Below are 16,395 nucleotides of genomic sequence, written 5' to 3'. Positions count from 1 at the left end.
GGGCAAAATTGGAAACAATGTTACATCGTTGGAATCTGCGTTCCATAAACTTAACAAAGATGTATTACTCATTGTTCTATGTTAATTAGGTGGGGGACAGGAGGCGCGTAAGTGAGACTTTGCGAATAGTAATAACGCATTGCGGCCATGTTGGAAAATTCTCCATAGCGGCCTTATCCCACCTCGGAGAGTGGTAGACTTTTCGCCATCGTTTTCCTCATGTATTTTTCCATAAGAACCCGTTAACAGAAATTTTATTGCAATTTGTTCCCGGTTCACCCATTTTTTGACCTAACTTTCCTAGTCTACGAGGCGAGGTGGCAATTGGTATAAATTTACAAAAATAAGAAAAAAGTTTGAAAATAAATCGAAAAGGTCCAAACACCCATGGGTCAGTAGCATAAAGCTCTAACACCCACGAGTATCTAGCGGCTCTTGGTGTTGTATTCGGAAAATCTACTCATTCTTTCTCTCTTATCTCCTTTATGAACCGTCACGTCTTCGCGCGTAGTAACAGAACAGTTCCACAATCATATATATTGCTGTCAACAATCATCTTCGAAACCTCAGGATATTTTATAATGTAATTTTGCAAAATAATGTACTGTGAGATTTTATTTTTTAAAAATTTTCTGTGTTTTGTTGTTTACTTCTTAACTTAAGCAATTAATATAGACTTATTTAATTATTATACTGTACGTCGCACCTTTATCACTATATGTGTAGTACGCTCTTCATTTTGCAGAAAGTATATTAGCTTAGCCCCGATTATCCGAGGTTAGTCACGTCCACATTAGTTCGGATAATCGTGACTCTACTGTACTCCTTTGCGAATACTGCAGTGTTTGATTTCTTATAAAAAGTTAACAAGCGTACTTTATGGCGTAAGCAACTTGGAGGTTCATCGCAACAGAGGCAGAAATCTCTCCATTTGATGTTATTCTCTGCCAAGCCAGATCAGATCAGTTTCGATGATTGTTAATCTACCTAAAAATCTACCTTAATCTACAATATTTTCCTCACAATTTCCTGCTCTACTCAAAGAACTTTTTCTCTCAGGCGCCCCTTTTACAACGTACTACACCTCTGTGCACCACGCTATATTTTACTGTACTCTCATGTTAGACATCTCATTCTGTTATCACATGATACTAGGTTACCTATAGCTATTGAGACGTTTCACATTATGCAATATAAAATCACTCATTGGCTCGTCGCATCTCATTTGGACACTTCTATAAGGACTTATCTCTATAATACTGTAATTTATATGGAGATATGCTTTACTCGATAGGTGGAATAGAATTGGTATTTCAAAACTTTAATTTAGTTATTTAAGAAACTTTTGTTAACAAACAAACATTTTCTTATATTTTGACAATTTATAAGTGTGGTTTTCTACCAAATTTGCATAAAATGGCAATAAATAGCTTTGCCCATAATGTAAATAAAATTTAAAAAGCAAAAATAGCTGACTCATCATTGGCCAAACCATACTATAGGCAGAAACGTGAAATTTGAACAGAATACTCCTTTTGTCACAAAATCAAGATATATATATATATATATATATATATATATATATATATATATATATATATATATATGGTAAGGATTTATTAAAGCACGTATCTTAAGAGGGCTGGGCTTTAAGGGGGCTTAAGCCTTTTCTGTCAAGAATTGAATATCTCATGAATTCTTAAGTTTAATGAGGTGGTTCAAAGAACATACACACACCTCTCCACGATTGGACACACCGCCAAACTACAATCAAGCCTTCAAGAACATATGCTATTTTCTTGCTGCATGTACGTAATGCAACACTGTCATTAAAAAAAAAAAAAAAAAAAGAAAAGAAAAAAAACGAAAAGGGAGAATGGGAATCACATCCAGCCATTCCCTGCGACGATATTGTTTTCAAATATTAAGGCAAAGCTTGACCTTGACCTGAACATAAGCTCTTTCTCTTAATTTTAGATTTATTGGAACTGATAGAAACCATTCTTGAAATAAGAAATCTAAATACACGACTCAATTACTACTATGAAGTCCTGATTTGAAGAAAATACAAATAGATGTAGATTTTGCATTTAAATTATACAATAGACAATATAGCGTGAAATAAGCAAAGTAAATTTGGCTTAAATTGAAGCAAAGATCCCACAAATAAATTTCAGCATGGTCAATTTTATCATGTCTCTAGTATTAAGAATAGGCATTTTGCCTAACATCCGGTCTTTAACAATCATATACATTTTATACACAATATGCTGTTTCGCTATATGTTTCATCAGGTACTTAGGGGTTGAAGCACGAAAAAAAAAATTTTTTTAAGGCCACAAAAGTACTTGTGATGCTCCCACGTGGGTGCCATGTTAAGCAGATCACGGAGGTCACTAGATGATAAAACTCTGACGCATGCATCGGTAAAATCAAGCACAAAAGTAAGCTGTCATTCTAACATTGTAACAAACAATGGACTGAGGTTTACAACTATATTATTATGCCTGTACTTTGAATGATAACTAAATTGTTGTGTTTTGAGCTGAGATTATTATCTTCTTTTCTTACAATACTAAGCCCGAGAAGGATTCACAGTAATTTATTAATCCAAACGGAAGATGCCCGACTCTTGTTTTGTAATATTGTAACAGTTCAATCCAACAATATTAATAAATGTTGTATTCATTTTAAAATAAAATGTTTAAAGGTTTATGTGCCACGTACCGGTATTTCACATGCCTACATTATTTCCTACAACTCGATACACATATTTTAAAACTGTATTAAACTGACAGAAGGCTGGAATAGTATAAGAGTAGGAGCAAAAATGTTTATCTTCTCCATAAAGACTTTTAAAATTATATATTGATAATAACTCCCATATACTTATCAAAATATACTATACTCTTTCTTTTTCTTGCTGTTCTGTATCTTGAATGTTGGTTTATTATGTACTTACATCCAACTATTAAATAAGTTATCTTCTTTGATTTTGTACTTAATTGCGCGTGTAACTGAGAAGTGTAATAGCTGCCGTTTAACATTTAAATTTATATTTTATTTTCGAAGATAAAAGAAGTCGGGCACTTATAATTTCATAACATCTAATAAAAGGAAAATGCACAATCATCAGATTTCTGTCATAAATAAGGGGGCGCGGTGGCTCAGTGGCAGAGCGTTCACCTCCGGTGCTCGGAGTTTTCTCGGGGTTCTCCCGTTTCCTCCCACTTTTTTCATTCCACCATTTCACTCATATATCATCATCACCGTCTCCTTTAGCCTAACCGGCATAATCGTGGGACGTAAAACTGAAAAATTTCATTTCATTTTTTTCATTTCATTTTCTGTCATAAATAAATTGAAATACTACCTACAAACATATACTGTTATATTCAAAAGCAAGTTAAAAATTTGACTGGACCCTAATGCTTAACTTAACTTAGCTATTAACGATATTACGAAGACTAGTAATTCTCGCAAACATTCTATTTTCTGTACGCTACGGGTCAAAATTGTGCTTAATTGAAAGCTCTTTTACGGTTTACATTTAACTGTTGTTCTTTTTCGTTTGGCCAACTAACTTGTGGTTAGGCAAATATTAATGCTCAAATCTAAATATGGTAGTGTATTTCATGTGAGTTGGCGGTAAAGTTTATTAAACATTGCACTGTCCTAAAGGTAAAGGGTAACAACTGTCTCTAGTTTATATACATTGTTTATGTTGGATAGTTAATAAATTGTAGACTGACTATAAAATCCGTGCTAAGCGCCAAAATGAAAATGTCGAGTAAAAAACTCAGATGTTACTTCAGAACTGGTGGGACATAAACCCACACGCATTCTTCTGGCGATTATTTGAACTACTTCCACAGTGAATACTAGATAGTCCGTTGTTCACTGAGCAGTGTTAGGCACATAGGCCACACCTTGACATAAAACCTAACTTTTCCATCTTTGGCACCACATACAGAAGTGGTGATTGTTAAATATTAGGAATTAGCGCTCACAGACTAAGATGTGTTTTGTATTTCTAAATAGATGAATTCTTTCATTTCCATCATCTTCCTCACTAGTTACTTTTAAATTTAACTTGACCGATTTGTCAAATTTTGTCTTTTCAGTTATTGGTACTTGGTTAAGAAACGAATAAACAAAGTGATAATATCTATTTTGTTAATATATATATAAAAAATGTTTGGTGTGGTATAAGAAAAACAATTTCAGTAAGCAATTAAATTTGCGCTTTTTCACATATTACAACACTAAAATTACTCAAGAAATGATTAATCTTGTAAGAAAGTGTAGGAATTCGGAACAAGAATACATTTACAAATAAAATACATTAATTATTCTTCAGCCTCTAATCTAATATAAATATATTATCACACCACAACATTTTAATTACCTCTGTCACTGAATTTTGTGGAATCTGAAGTCTATTGTATATTAGCATACTTAAATTGGATAATAAATACATGAGATCCAAATGAGCCGTACTCGTCACTTCATTGACGAAGACATTATATATATGTTAAGAATCAACGAGCAGATTACAATCTTTCTGATCAGCGAGTGGCATTGCAATGATAATATTTTATCTGATTTTTCCAGAAATACATGAGAAAACTACTGACTCCATTATATGAAGAGCTTGGATTTCAGTCTCATAACGAGGACAATTTGGAAGAAACTATGCAGCGTCTTCAAATCCTTAAATGGGCTTGTAGAGTGGAAATTCTAGATTGCATAGCAACGTCAGAAAATTTATTCAAAAGCTGGATGAAACAAGAGAATCCTAACGTACAAAATCCGTAAGTATAATGCAATATGTAAAATGGGGAAATGTATGTATCTATAACTTATTTAGTACTTGTGTGGAATAATCAAACACCACGACGTCATTAGAATTAATTGAATTTTAATTTATGATGGAAGTGATGCATCATTATTGGTATTCTGGCAAGAAGCGTTACCAGATCATTCTATTGCAGTTATAGATCCAACATTATTAACGTTTTCCACTAACTTTTTACATTATTATCCACAAGCGCCGACTTATAGTTTTTTTTTTTTTTTTTTAACATATTCTCATACTTTGTACTTATAAGATAAATCACAACGTCTCGTATTCTATCCTTTTAGTAGATTCAATCAAGCAGCACTTCCCAAACTGAGGGTTGCTCCTGAGAAGCGTGAGAGATCATCAAGAGGGTACCAACTACTCAAATAAAATGAAATATTTTTTATATTCATGATATAAATATTTTTAAACTGCAAAAGAGTCAGTTCTTTTTTATTATTTATTTATTTATCACGATTACCTAAACTTTGAAAAAAACAAAACTCAAACTAAACACTGAGATTTTGTTTTTCCATTTCAAATGAGCTTAGCGATATTGGCCAAAAGAAAGAGATAGAAAAATATTAAGATAATAATGAATACAAATAAATTAGAACATTTGAGAATAATTTGAGTAAATACTGGAAATGACTCATTTGTCTTCTAATTTATATGAACCCTTTTTAATTTCTTTTGAAAAAAAAATAAGGATATCAAATCCCAAGTTATTTGAAAAATAATTCTACAAAATTACACTCGCTTGCCAATATTGTTATCTCACACAGAGCTAAAAAGAATCTGCTCGATTAATTATCACAGGTTCAAAATTTCATCACATAATTGAATACGTTATATTCATTGTTAAAGCTCTCATTAGATGACCAGCATAAAAGTGGAATTTTGAAATTAATTCCAATGAAAGATACAATGGGTGCTGACATTAAAATTCTAGAATGTTCGGATCATCATATAGTCGATACCACTTCAACGATTTTAAAAAAAATCTGAAAGTTCATCACCGCCGTTTCCAATTCGCAGTTTCCAACCCAATCCATTGATTAGTGTTGCTTACCATTCCTGCAATTTCTCTCTCAGTCACTCGTACAGACACACACACACACTCTAACCTTCCGCCAAAATATCATTCACTACCATTATACTTATGGCCTTTTTTCTTTTCTATTTTTCCTGTCTATGATTTCTCTTATTTTCTCCGTAGCTCTTTCATTCTTCCGTCGTTTGCATAATAGTTGCTGCATATACCAGATCTTTTTCTTAATTATGTCCTTCATAACTTCGTCATCAACGTACTGTATTTTCATCATCTGTTTCAAGAATATTGTATGCCTAGAACCATTCAAACTCTATTACGTTAGGGATTTTCGTTACTCAAATTTAACAATTTATAGTTTTTCTTCATACTTCTTCACTATGTTATCAACATACTTTCATATATAATAACCAAAACTAAAACATTTTGATTTATCTCTTCTTTCAAAGCTTTTAATTTTCTTCCTTGACTTTTTTATTTATTTATAACAAGATTGAACATTGAATATGCAAATCTAACTAGAGTTGTAATTATATTTAGAACTAAATATAATTCTGTTTGGAAAAATATCTGGGTATCCACTTTACTTTGAAAAACAATCCAACATTTATATCAAACAAATTCATATTTTTTCTTCTTCTTGAAGAAATTAATAGAGAGTCTTGTTATCAAAATATCGTGGTCATAAGTAGAAAACTTTTTAAAAGAAAAGTACATTGCTTGTTTAATTTTGCATGACTATAATAATGCAGTTGCTTGGTTTCTAAAAACGTTGACACAGAAGCAAATAACGCACAGATAAACTCACACAGGAATTTACTAATTGGAAATAATCTTAAACCATCAAACAACTGAATAAGTAACAAAACTTATAAAAGGATAAAAACGAATATAAAAATTTTCCGAAATGTAATAAAGTAAAAAGCGCTTTTACTTCTTACAGGATAAGTCCCAATTTGAAACGCGTAGTGTATTGCACTGCAATTGAACACGGTAGCATAAATGAATGGGACTTTGCATGGAGAAGATTTCTGGAAAGTAATGTTGCCATTGAAAAAGAAATAATTTTATCTTCTCTTGGATGTTCTCGCAAACTCTCCATTCTTAAAAGGTAAGTTTTTGATTTGAAAATATCTTTCAAATGTAATTTCGATATCGAAAATACGTATAAAATTAATAAGATAAAAAAAAATTGGAGTGTATTTGGTTATGAAGAGTTTTGTATAGAAGATATTTTGTATAAGTTGCACACATAATTTAGAAGCATAAAAACAGTAGAATATCATATATACCATTTGCTGATAAACACTGGTTAAACGTAATTAAAGTATCCTATGATTCAGTAGTATACTTCAAGAAGTTACCCAAATACTGTAGAAAATATAATCGAATTCTATAGAAATGTCGTTCTGCCATGAAATAACAAGAACAAACTAACCTTTGAAGTAGCAACAAATCTGTATTACTTTTCATTCACTTTCCCTTACTAAAGTTTATTGTTTTGGAAAATTTAAAAAGTTTTGGTTTCTTAAGAATAGAAAAGAAGATAATAAAAAATGAGTGCTTCAAGCAACTAAATCAATCTTGTAGTGAATTATTTAAACAGTATGGTATTCTGTTACTACAGAAAATAAAAAGAATTTTGAAATATATGATTGTTTATAAGAATGAATGTAAAATAAATGAAAAATGCTCCTATGGTACTATAACAGTGGCTTGTGATGTTTCCGGGTGTAGAACAGGTCATAAATGGCAACACACCCCTCGCCAGCAGAACAAACTCTCTGGTAATATTAACCCCCTCGGTTCGTCTAGTGGCTAGCGCGTGTGCCTTTAATGCATGTAGTACTGGGTTCGATTCTTAGTGGAGGAGCACAGAAAATTTAACTTCACAATCATTTCCTTTCATTAATCACTCGTCTCCTTTAGCCTAAAGGGCATAACTGTGGGACCATACACTAAAAATAACTATTTAAGGTAATGTGGGTTTTCTTGGTGTTCTCCCGTTTCATCCCATATTCTTTATTCGACCAGTTCTTTCACAGTCATTCACTTTTGTTAACCATCCATTAGTCTAAATTGAAATGAAAACAAAAATGTATTTTCATTTTTGTGTGTGCTTGTCCAAAGCTGCAACCGATCGATTTCCAGTAACGTTAGTAAACTATAGACATCTTTCTTCCAACATCGTTGTCACGTAGTGTAAAAGTCTTTAAAGTGGTGCCTTATTTGTTGTGTCTCTTATTTTGTCATATAATATTGCAACAAAGGACAAATGAAAAATTGTACCTCCATTTCGTTAAACATTACCTCTCCTATACAACTATTTAGGCCATTTTGAATTGTATTGGAAATTCCAGGAAAATTTCTTGCGTTTGGAAAATGGTTTGCAAATTTCAAATTACATTTTGCAATCAAATTCAGTAGCTCAATGTAGTTGTTTCTGTTCCCTGACTTGCCACCCTTTTCATGTCTTCTAAGTACTAATTCCTGTTTTGATGAAGGAAAGTTGTGAACTAAACAGATGTTCTAATATATTTTTTTTAAAATTTTCTTTCTTTTTCCTTTTTCTTTCTTTCATTATAATTATGTATGCTCGTCATGGCAATGTTACTCGTCCACTTGAGTATCGATCCTTACATAACCAAAATTTTTTAACACAGTAATTTGACGGAGATGCCTTCAGGACTATTCATGTGGCGTACTATCTAAATGAAAATTATTTTATTACTGATTTCTGAAAAATTTCAGCTCAATTCTCTGTAACAAAATAAATATGGCAAACATTGTTAGTTATCACTTAACGAGTATCTGGTTTGTTATTTCGCGAAATTATAGTAAGTACTTTGGAAATATCGCGTGTAAAATTTTCTTTTGGTTTTAAATTCTGTAACGTGAAGTTTTAAATAAACCTGTCAATTCAAATAACCCTGTTATATTGTAAAATTCAGTGATCCAATGGACATAATTGCATCTCGATCACACATGGGCTGATTGAATTCTGTCATTGTCTATGATTTTATGCAAGACGAAATTTCCGAGCCCATGAACTTGGAACAGTCACCTAGCTATTCCGTTGTCATCTTATTTGCACAGATTTAACTAGAAGTATTGAAACCTAAGATTTTTCTGATTTTTCTCAAAAACTGACAAAATATCACATACAATGTTATAACAAAGTATGAACGTGTTGATTTATAGCTTAGCAAAATAAAATTATATAAACAAATTGAACTGGACAAAACGCTAAATTTCCACTGTGTTCAATACACTAAAGGGAAGCGCTCAACGATACAGATTCCACTGCTTCCTCGCTAGTCGTACATTCGTAAAATTAGTATCTCTTCTCTTTTATTCAGAATAAAACATTCTTCTCACTTGGAATTGAAGTACAGATGGGAGAAGTGAGCAAGTCGCAGCACTTGCTTGAAGTAAGCCAGTTAATGGGTTTCTTACCCTTAGAAAATACATTTAAAAATAATTAAGGGTTTTAGAATAATGTCAATCATACGCATAAGCATAAATGAGAAAAACAAACTATTCCAGCTGTTCCATAAAGATATTACCACTATACTAGGAAAATATTTTTATGTAGAAAATTAAACCAAAATTAATATAACAAACTAATAGGTAATTTATACAAAAATTTACAAAAGGTTACAAAATTCAATGAGGAATTAAAGAAAGAACTCTTAAAAATATTTTTCCTAGAATCCGTTCCAAATTAAGGATATGGAATTCATAAACAATATAAAAAGTCTGTTTGTTAACAGTTACCTCTCAAATTTCTCCTGATAAATATTATATTTCATGTATGATATATTTTGAATGTACACGATAAATTGAATGCATTGACCACAATATTCCGATGACAAAACTTTGGAATTTTCCTCTATACATTTTTAATTTTCACAATCAGAATGAACCATGACATGAAATTAACATAGAAACAATGAATCATGTTAATCTTGAAAGTAAGAAATTATCAAACAAGTAACTAAATCAAATTAGAAAAATAAACCTTTTTTTTAGAACAATGCAGACGTTTCCTTCTTTTGTTTGAGTTTTATCTATTTTTTTTAAATAGCGTGTTTTAAAAGTATTCTTCTTTCTTTTTTTCAAAAAGTATATATATATATATATATATATATATATATATATATATATATATATATATATATATATATATATATATATATATATATATACACATATATATATATATATATATATATATATATATATATATATATATATATATATATATATATATATATATATATATATATATATATATATAAGTATATATATTTCAGATATTTCTATACATAAATAATTTGAAATTGTATTGCTATTTGTAATTGCAAATGACCATTACAGATATTTATTTGAGATGATGGAAAGTGGGAAGTCTGAATATAAAATACAACGTTGTTTTGTGCTTATACTTGTATAACCGTAAGTAATTTTGGAAAGGCAGAAATCATTTTTCAATTTATACTTTTTTTAAATTTATTTTTGCGACGCAAATAATTTCCTTCTTTGATGGGAGCTGCCGGTAATTTCTTTCCCACGAATCAAGAACAAAAGAGTTTCATTGTTTACCCATACATATATCAAACGTTTTTTCACCGTGAGAGAATTTTAGTGGGTAACAAAGGCTACATTCATTATCTGAACTATATATCTGATAATTGTATTTCTATTACTTGGATTATCACTGTTTCTTCCTTACTCATTAATATACAAAAAGACTACGTTCTATAGTTATTTGGAAATGAATTAAGTGCTTTCTTCAATTATTTATGGAAATACTGCGGCAGGCCAGAACAGAAGACCAGATGTTGGAAGGACTCACCGGCGCCAACCATATCGCTCAGTCCGTTTTTATCTCCACGTTCTTACGACAAGTTATCGTGTTTTCCTGCATCGTGGCCAGTGAACTGTGAATTAACGCAACTTCTTTTAACATTTAATTTGCATATCCATACAGGTGGCTTAAACTGATCACTTTTTAAAATGAACTGCTAACATTGACCAGTCGGTCAACCCAACTCACACCTAGAACACCTCGAGTCTAGGAGTTTTCTTCACGCGTCGATTTAGCCAACACGTTTGCCGAATTTGTCACAGAATTAAGTAAAGAGGCATACGTCTAGTGCCTGCTCAAGGACTCGTATCGCGGCTAGCCCCGTTTAGTAAGTCCCGGGTCCGCAGACCCAGTGCCTATAAGTAGTAAACGGGTCCTCTAATGTCCTAATTCTACAGTGTGACTATCTGTGTTCATTCTGCTGGAAACTACTATCAATTCTTACGGATTCTTCTCGCAGCAGCTAGGAACTTCCGTCGTGGGATTACTTTAGTGTTACCCCACAGTGTTAACCCCCCTGTGCATTAGTGAGTGGTGTGAGAAAAGTGTTCGTGGCGAACCCCCAATTATAATATTTCATTCATCTATATACGTGATACAAAGGGCTATTATCTCGTGAAATGTGAAGTGTAATTTTATGTTTGTGGAAATACTTAAGTGTTTACATCTATATCAGTGTTTAGTGTTGTGATTGTTTTTCTTCTATATATTTTTTTACACATACTGCATTTAATAAATAAGCATAATATTACTTTATTTGATGTGTTTTTGTTGCGTGTACGAATGATATTTTTGTGTGCCATGGTCTAAGCGATCAAATGGATGTCCGTGAAGATTTCGAAACGAGACATCCGAACCTCTCGGTACTTGAAGCTCATCTCATTGTTGAGACCTAAGGGCAATCCGGGAAAAGTTCTGTAATCCCCTTTTGGAAATGTTCTTTGATGTCTTAACCAGGTAAGTTCAGATCTCCTAAAAGTACTAGTTGGTGGGACAGCAGGGGGGACAGATCCGGAAAGCGGTTGCACTTGCAGAAATCCTCCCCGCCCTTCCCATTTCTCGGGACACTATCTAGTGATGCGTCCCAGTTCCTGATATCAGAAAAGTTGGACCCCTAGCCGTCTAGTATTGACAAAATCATATTCAATAATCTAATAATAAATAGTTCTAGATCATTTCATACAAGTTGGAAATTTAGATGCATTTGTTGGAGCTTTGAGATTTCTGAGTTATATTAAAGTTTCTGGTAAAGAACTATTAGTCATTAGCACATAGTAAGTGTACCACTATAAAGGGTCAATTCCAGATAGTATGGATTACGTTAAACGTCAATCTGCGTATCAGAAAAAGCATGTGTTAAGTGGGTTTTCCAAAATTGTCGTATTATTTGTTGTTATTTATAAAATATCAGAGAGATGAGGGAGTGTAATGAAAAGTCTTAAAAATTAATAATTTATAAAGAGTGAAAAAATGATTTGACTGGACCAAAACTCGAACTCGGGATCTCTGCCATATCATGCCGATGCGTTAACCATACGCCACCCATTCCGCCTCCCAGCGGTAAGTACGCCAGAAATTTTAGCTTCGGGGGGGGGACGTGTTCAAAATAAAACAGGGGTGCTCTCAGAATAGTGATATACATTTTTAAACAAACTCAAAGAAAACAGTATATTTTGTTACGCAACTGTTAGCAAGAGTAACTCGTTCCATGTTCCCCCCTCCCTCGCAGCTTTCATTTATGGAGTTCAAACTGCTAAAAAAAAATTACACTTTGTAATAGATTAATTTCTGTACATTGGATCATTAAAATAAAATTTCATATTAACACGAATAGGAAACTAAGTTCAAATATTTCATATTAATACAAAGAGAAAACAAAGTTCAAATCCGTTATTTTCTCCTGCTAAATAACAAACCAATAAAAAAAATTGACTCATCTGATCTTGAGTTATGATATTTCCCATCCCCATATTTGATTGAGCAAGTTGTACTCCACACTCAACAGAAATATCATTTCGTCTTAATTTAAAGACTGTTTCTTGAAGAGATTACAGAAATATTTGAGCACTTTTGGCAGTCTCACTATTTACACTAACTATAAATAACGTCAATTTTTACTAAGGATAACACAGTGTAAGGTAATAAGTACAGCATTTGACTTAAAAAAAAAAATCTTCGATTTTTCATATTTAAAAAAAAAAAATTTCAAGCCAATGGCTGCAACTTTAAAAATTGAAGCGTCGATTTGATACTTCATATATGTTATAGTAACTCGGCAAAAATGGGCACTAAGAATAACATGATTTCGAAAAAAAAAAAAAAAGTTTTATCGATAGATCCTATTGTACAGCCTGAATAGTATGTACCAACTAAATAAAATTATTATAAGTTGTGCTGTATATTATTCTGAGGAGGATCGCGTCAGTAAAGAAATGACTCGAAATTAAAATACTACGTAATACTGTAATTCAAAATGCTTTTGGGGAAAATAATAATAATAATAATAATAATAATAAAAGAAGAAGAAGAAGAAGAAGAAGATCAGCTCTTCGCAGTGGTAGGTTCAATATAGGAAGTTCACACATTTGAGCATTTATTATTATTATTAAACTAAGTAATACAGTGAAACCTTCAAAACGGACATCGGTGGAACACGTTGTCCGCAAATGAGAGCTGTCCCTAAAAGGAAGAGTTCTCTCTCATAACACCATACGACATATATATATATATGGCATGGGAGAATAAGAAAGTTTGTCGTTTTATGAAGGTGTCCACTATTGAGAGATGACTGTTAAGAGAGGTTTCACTGTATTAGGAATTAATCACCACTATTTTACCCAGTAATTACATATGAATTGATTACATACGAATTACTTTTTTTTTCAAAATTCTGCCATTATTTCAATTTATTCACCCCAGCAAATTTTAGTAGGTGATTTTTTTCAAAATATTAATTGGGAAAAAATTCCCTCGTCAAATGCTGAAATCACATTCGTTTAGTAATTAGTAATACTGTACATAGTTGCAATTTCAATTTTTTAACATTCTAACCTGTTGTTAACGTTAATTGTTGTAATATTATTTGATCTCTTAATCTCTGCTCGTGCCCCTTCCTGGCTACATTATTGGCTCTGAACATCTTTCATAAGAAAATTATTAATTGATTTAATTGTTTTGCAGAAATCCAGTTTTCCAATTTACAAATATTTTGTATCTTTCTGTTTAGTCTTTTTTAATGCAATTTTAATAATCCACTCAATGAATTTACGTGAATAAAAATATACTTTACAAAAAATTAAGCTAGCGACAAATGCGTTCCTGCATAACACTAGACTCAGTCTAATATATATATATATATATATATATATATATATATATATATATATATATATATATATATATATATATATATATATATATATATATATATATATAATTCTTACCTCGATCGATCTCTTCATTTCTAAAAATGTTTTGACTACACTCTTCTAACTTCCGTCCGTTGATACACCACGTACCAACTGAATCTGGTATAGGTTTATTACTATATTGTCACATTTTTCCTTATTGAGGAGGAGGTAGGTGAATGACCGCTCAAAACGTTGCCAATTTATGTCATCTGCATCTGTCCATCAATCTCTTTTCTCGGAAACGACCGCGGAGCCCAGGAGGGTAGGTATGAGCGGGTCTGTTTTGTCAATTGTTTTGATCGAAACACCGCCCGAAACAATGAGGTAATGTGGTTCTCGAAACTGTACATGAGAACGAGGTCGTTTCGTATTTTGAAGTGAAATAAATAAATAAAAATATTGCCTTCTTTCCTAAACGCTAAACCTTTTTTTAACTTGACATAATAAATAACCTGTATCATACTGAATGATACAATTGGATTTGGGGGAGTATTCCTTTTCCATCCAGGGGTATACGTAAAGAAATTTGGGGGGTGTTGGGGGGTGTAGATTACTCACTGCCTCCCAGAACAGCCAAATACTCTCTCACTCCTGCAGTCGGTGCTCTCCACTCAGACCACATGGCTCGTACCACAGCCTAGTTGCTGTGCTTGGACAATCCAGTGTCCAACACCTAGTGACGGTTATTATTTCATATATTAATGAAAGGTGGCAACAACCGATTTAGTGGTTAACGCATCGGCATGGTATGCCAGAGATCCCGGGTTCGAGTCCCGGTCCAGTCAAGTCACTTTTTCACTCTTTGTAAGTTATTGTATTCGCACCTACAGATGATTGTGGTGTAAGTATAAATCGGTCGTTTCCTCCTTTCACTAATATATCTTAAAAATTAAGTTGAAATTTTCTACGTTTCTTTAAGTACGAAGTAAGTGTGACATTTCTCTTTCTACAGATATCTTGGTTGGACTCTTGATGATATTTCTGGTATTCGACGGCAAGATCGGAAAACTGTGTTCTTTGCAGTGTGCAACAACGATATTGGTTATAGTGTTGCAAAAGAATTTCTTTTTAACAACTTTGGAATAATTAGAAGAAAGTAAGTATATGTTATATACTGCATAAATAAAAGTATTTTAAGATAAAACGTAAAAGATATAAAATTATGTAAAATATTTAAATTAAAGCTTCGTGGAACAAAAAAACTTTTTTTCTCAACAATTGTCACAATATCAGAACACGCAAAATATATTTAGTTTTAAAGAAAGTTGGGATTCTATGAATAACTGCTAAATTAATAACAATCCATAAACGAAACCAACTAAATCGAGCACAAGAAATTGATAGTTACGTTATGGCAAAACAAGAAAGTATTGCAAAATGTGTGATCTTCGTGAGCAAAAATATTCAATAATTATGATTTTGATCTATCTGAACAATTGTTAACAAGATTAAGCAAGGTTTTATTAATACCTTTTTTGATAGTGCTCTGTTTCCAAAACAAAATCTTTCTATTTTGGACTTTTATCAGTAAACTTATGTTAGGTATTTAACTGTAATAATTACATGAGAAATTAATATTTAATGAAACAATAAATAATACTTTAATTGAGTAACATTTGGAATTTATTCGTTGGCTGTCTTGACAAGAAATGCCTTTACAAAACATTTTGTAATTTTAACCTCAATGTGAAACGTTATGTTCCTTAGACTATCATTCTACATCTATGCGTGTTATGAACTGTAATGTACAACTAGTCCACATGATATTCTTAGATGCACATTCAAGAGAGAAGTATACTATGAAATTCACTGATGATATGTGCTTCTTACTACCTTTGTCGAGAAACACTAAAAAAAAGAAAGATACTTTTGATGGAACATAAACTTTTCGATACACGAAAATGAATATATCCTTAGGACAAATGATCCATACTGATGACTGAAAGAATTTTAAATTTCAGGGAAGCGTTTAGGACTACCACCACACCAACAACATTAAATCAAAATGACAAAGCGTGTAATATGCTAGTATATGAAAGCAAGATGATAAATAAGAAGTTATTCTAGGCAATATTGTAGTCACATTCTCTAATGATTGGTAGCTTTAGACCTAATCAATAATAATAATAATAATAATAATAATAATAATACCTCATCTCATTTATAACATTTAAGACTCTTCACATAATCTAGTAAACCTTCTCTGTAATCTTAATATTCA

At 31.9% G+C, this 16,395-nt stretch overlaps 1 protein-coding gene across 1 annotated transcript in view; it reads left to right on the top strand.

The window, feature by feature from the left end:
• The window catches only part of LOC145679460 (aminopeptidase Ey-like), a 114,413-nt gene that overhangs the window by 80,203 nt on the left and 17,815 nt on the right, over positions 1-16,395 (top strand). The window contains exons 10-12 of the mRNA XM_081750040.1: positions 4,615-4,814; positions 6,838-7,005; positions 15,127-15,270. Of these exons, the coding sequence (XP_081606166.1) occupies positions 4,615-4,814; positions 6,838-7,005; positions 15,127-15,270 (512 nt within the window). The remainder of the gene's footprint in view (positions 1-4,614; positions 4,815-6,837; positions 7,006-15,126; positions 15,271-16,395) is intronic.

This window comes from Thermobia domestica, chromosome 2, assembly GCF_964235325.1.
Source record: "Thermobia domestica chromosome 2, izTheDome1.hap1.1, whole genome shotgun sequence".
NCBI classification, from domain to species: domain Eukaryota; kingdom Metazoa; phylum Arthropoda; class Insecta; order Zygentoma; family Lepismatidae; genus Thermobia; species Thermobia domestica.
The sequence above is the reverse complement of the archived record's forward strand: the minus strand, read 5'-3'. Positions and strand labels throughout refer to the sequence as shown.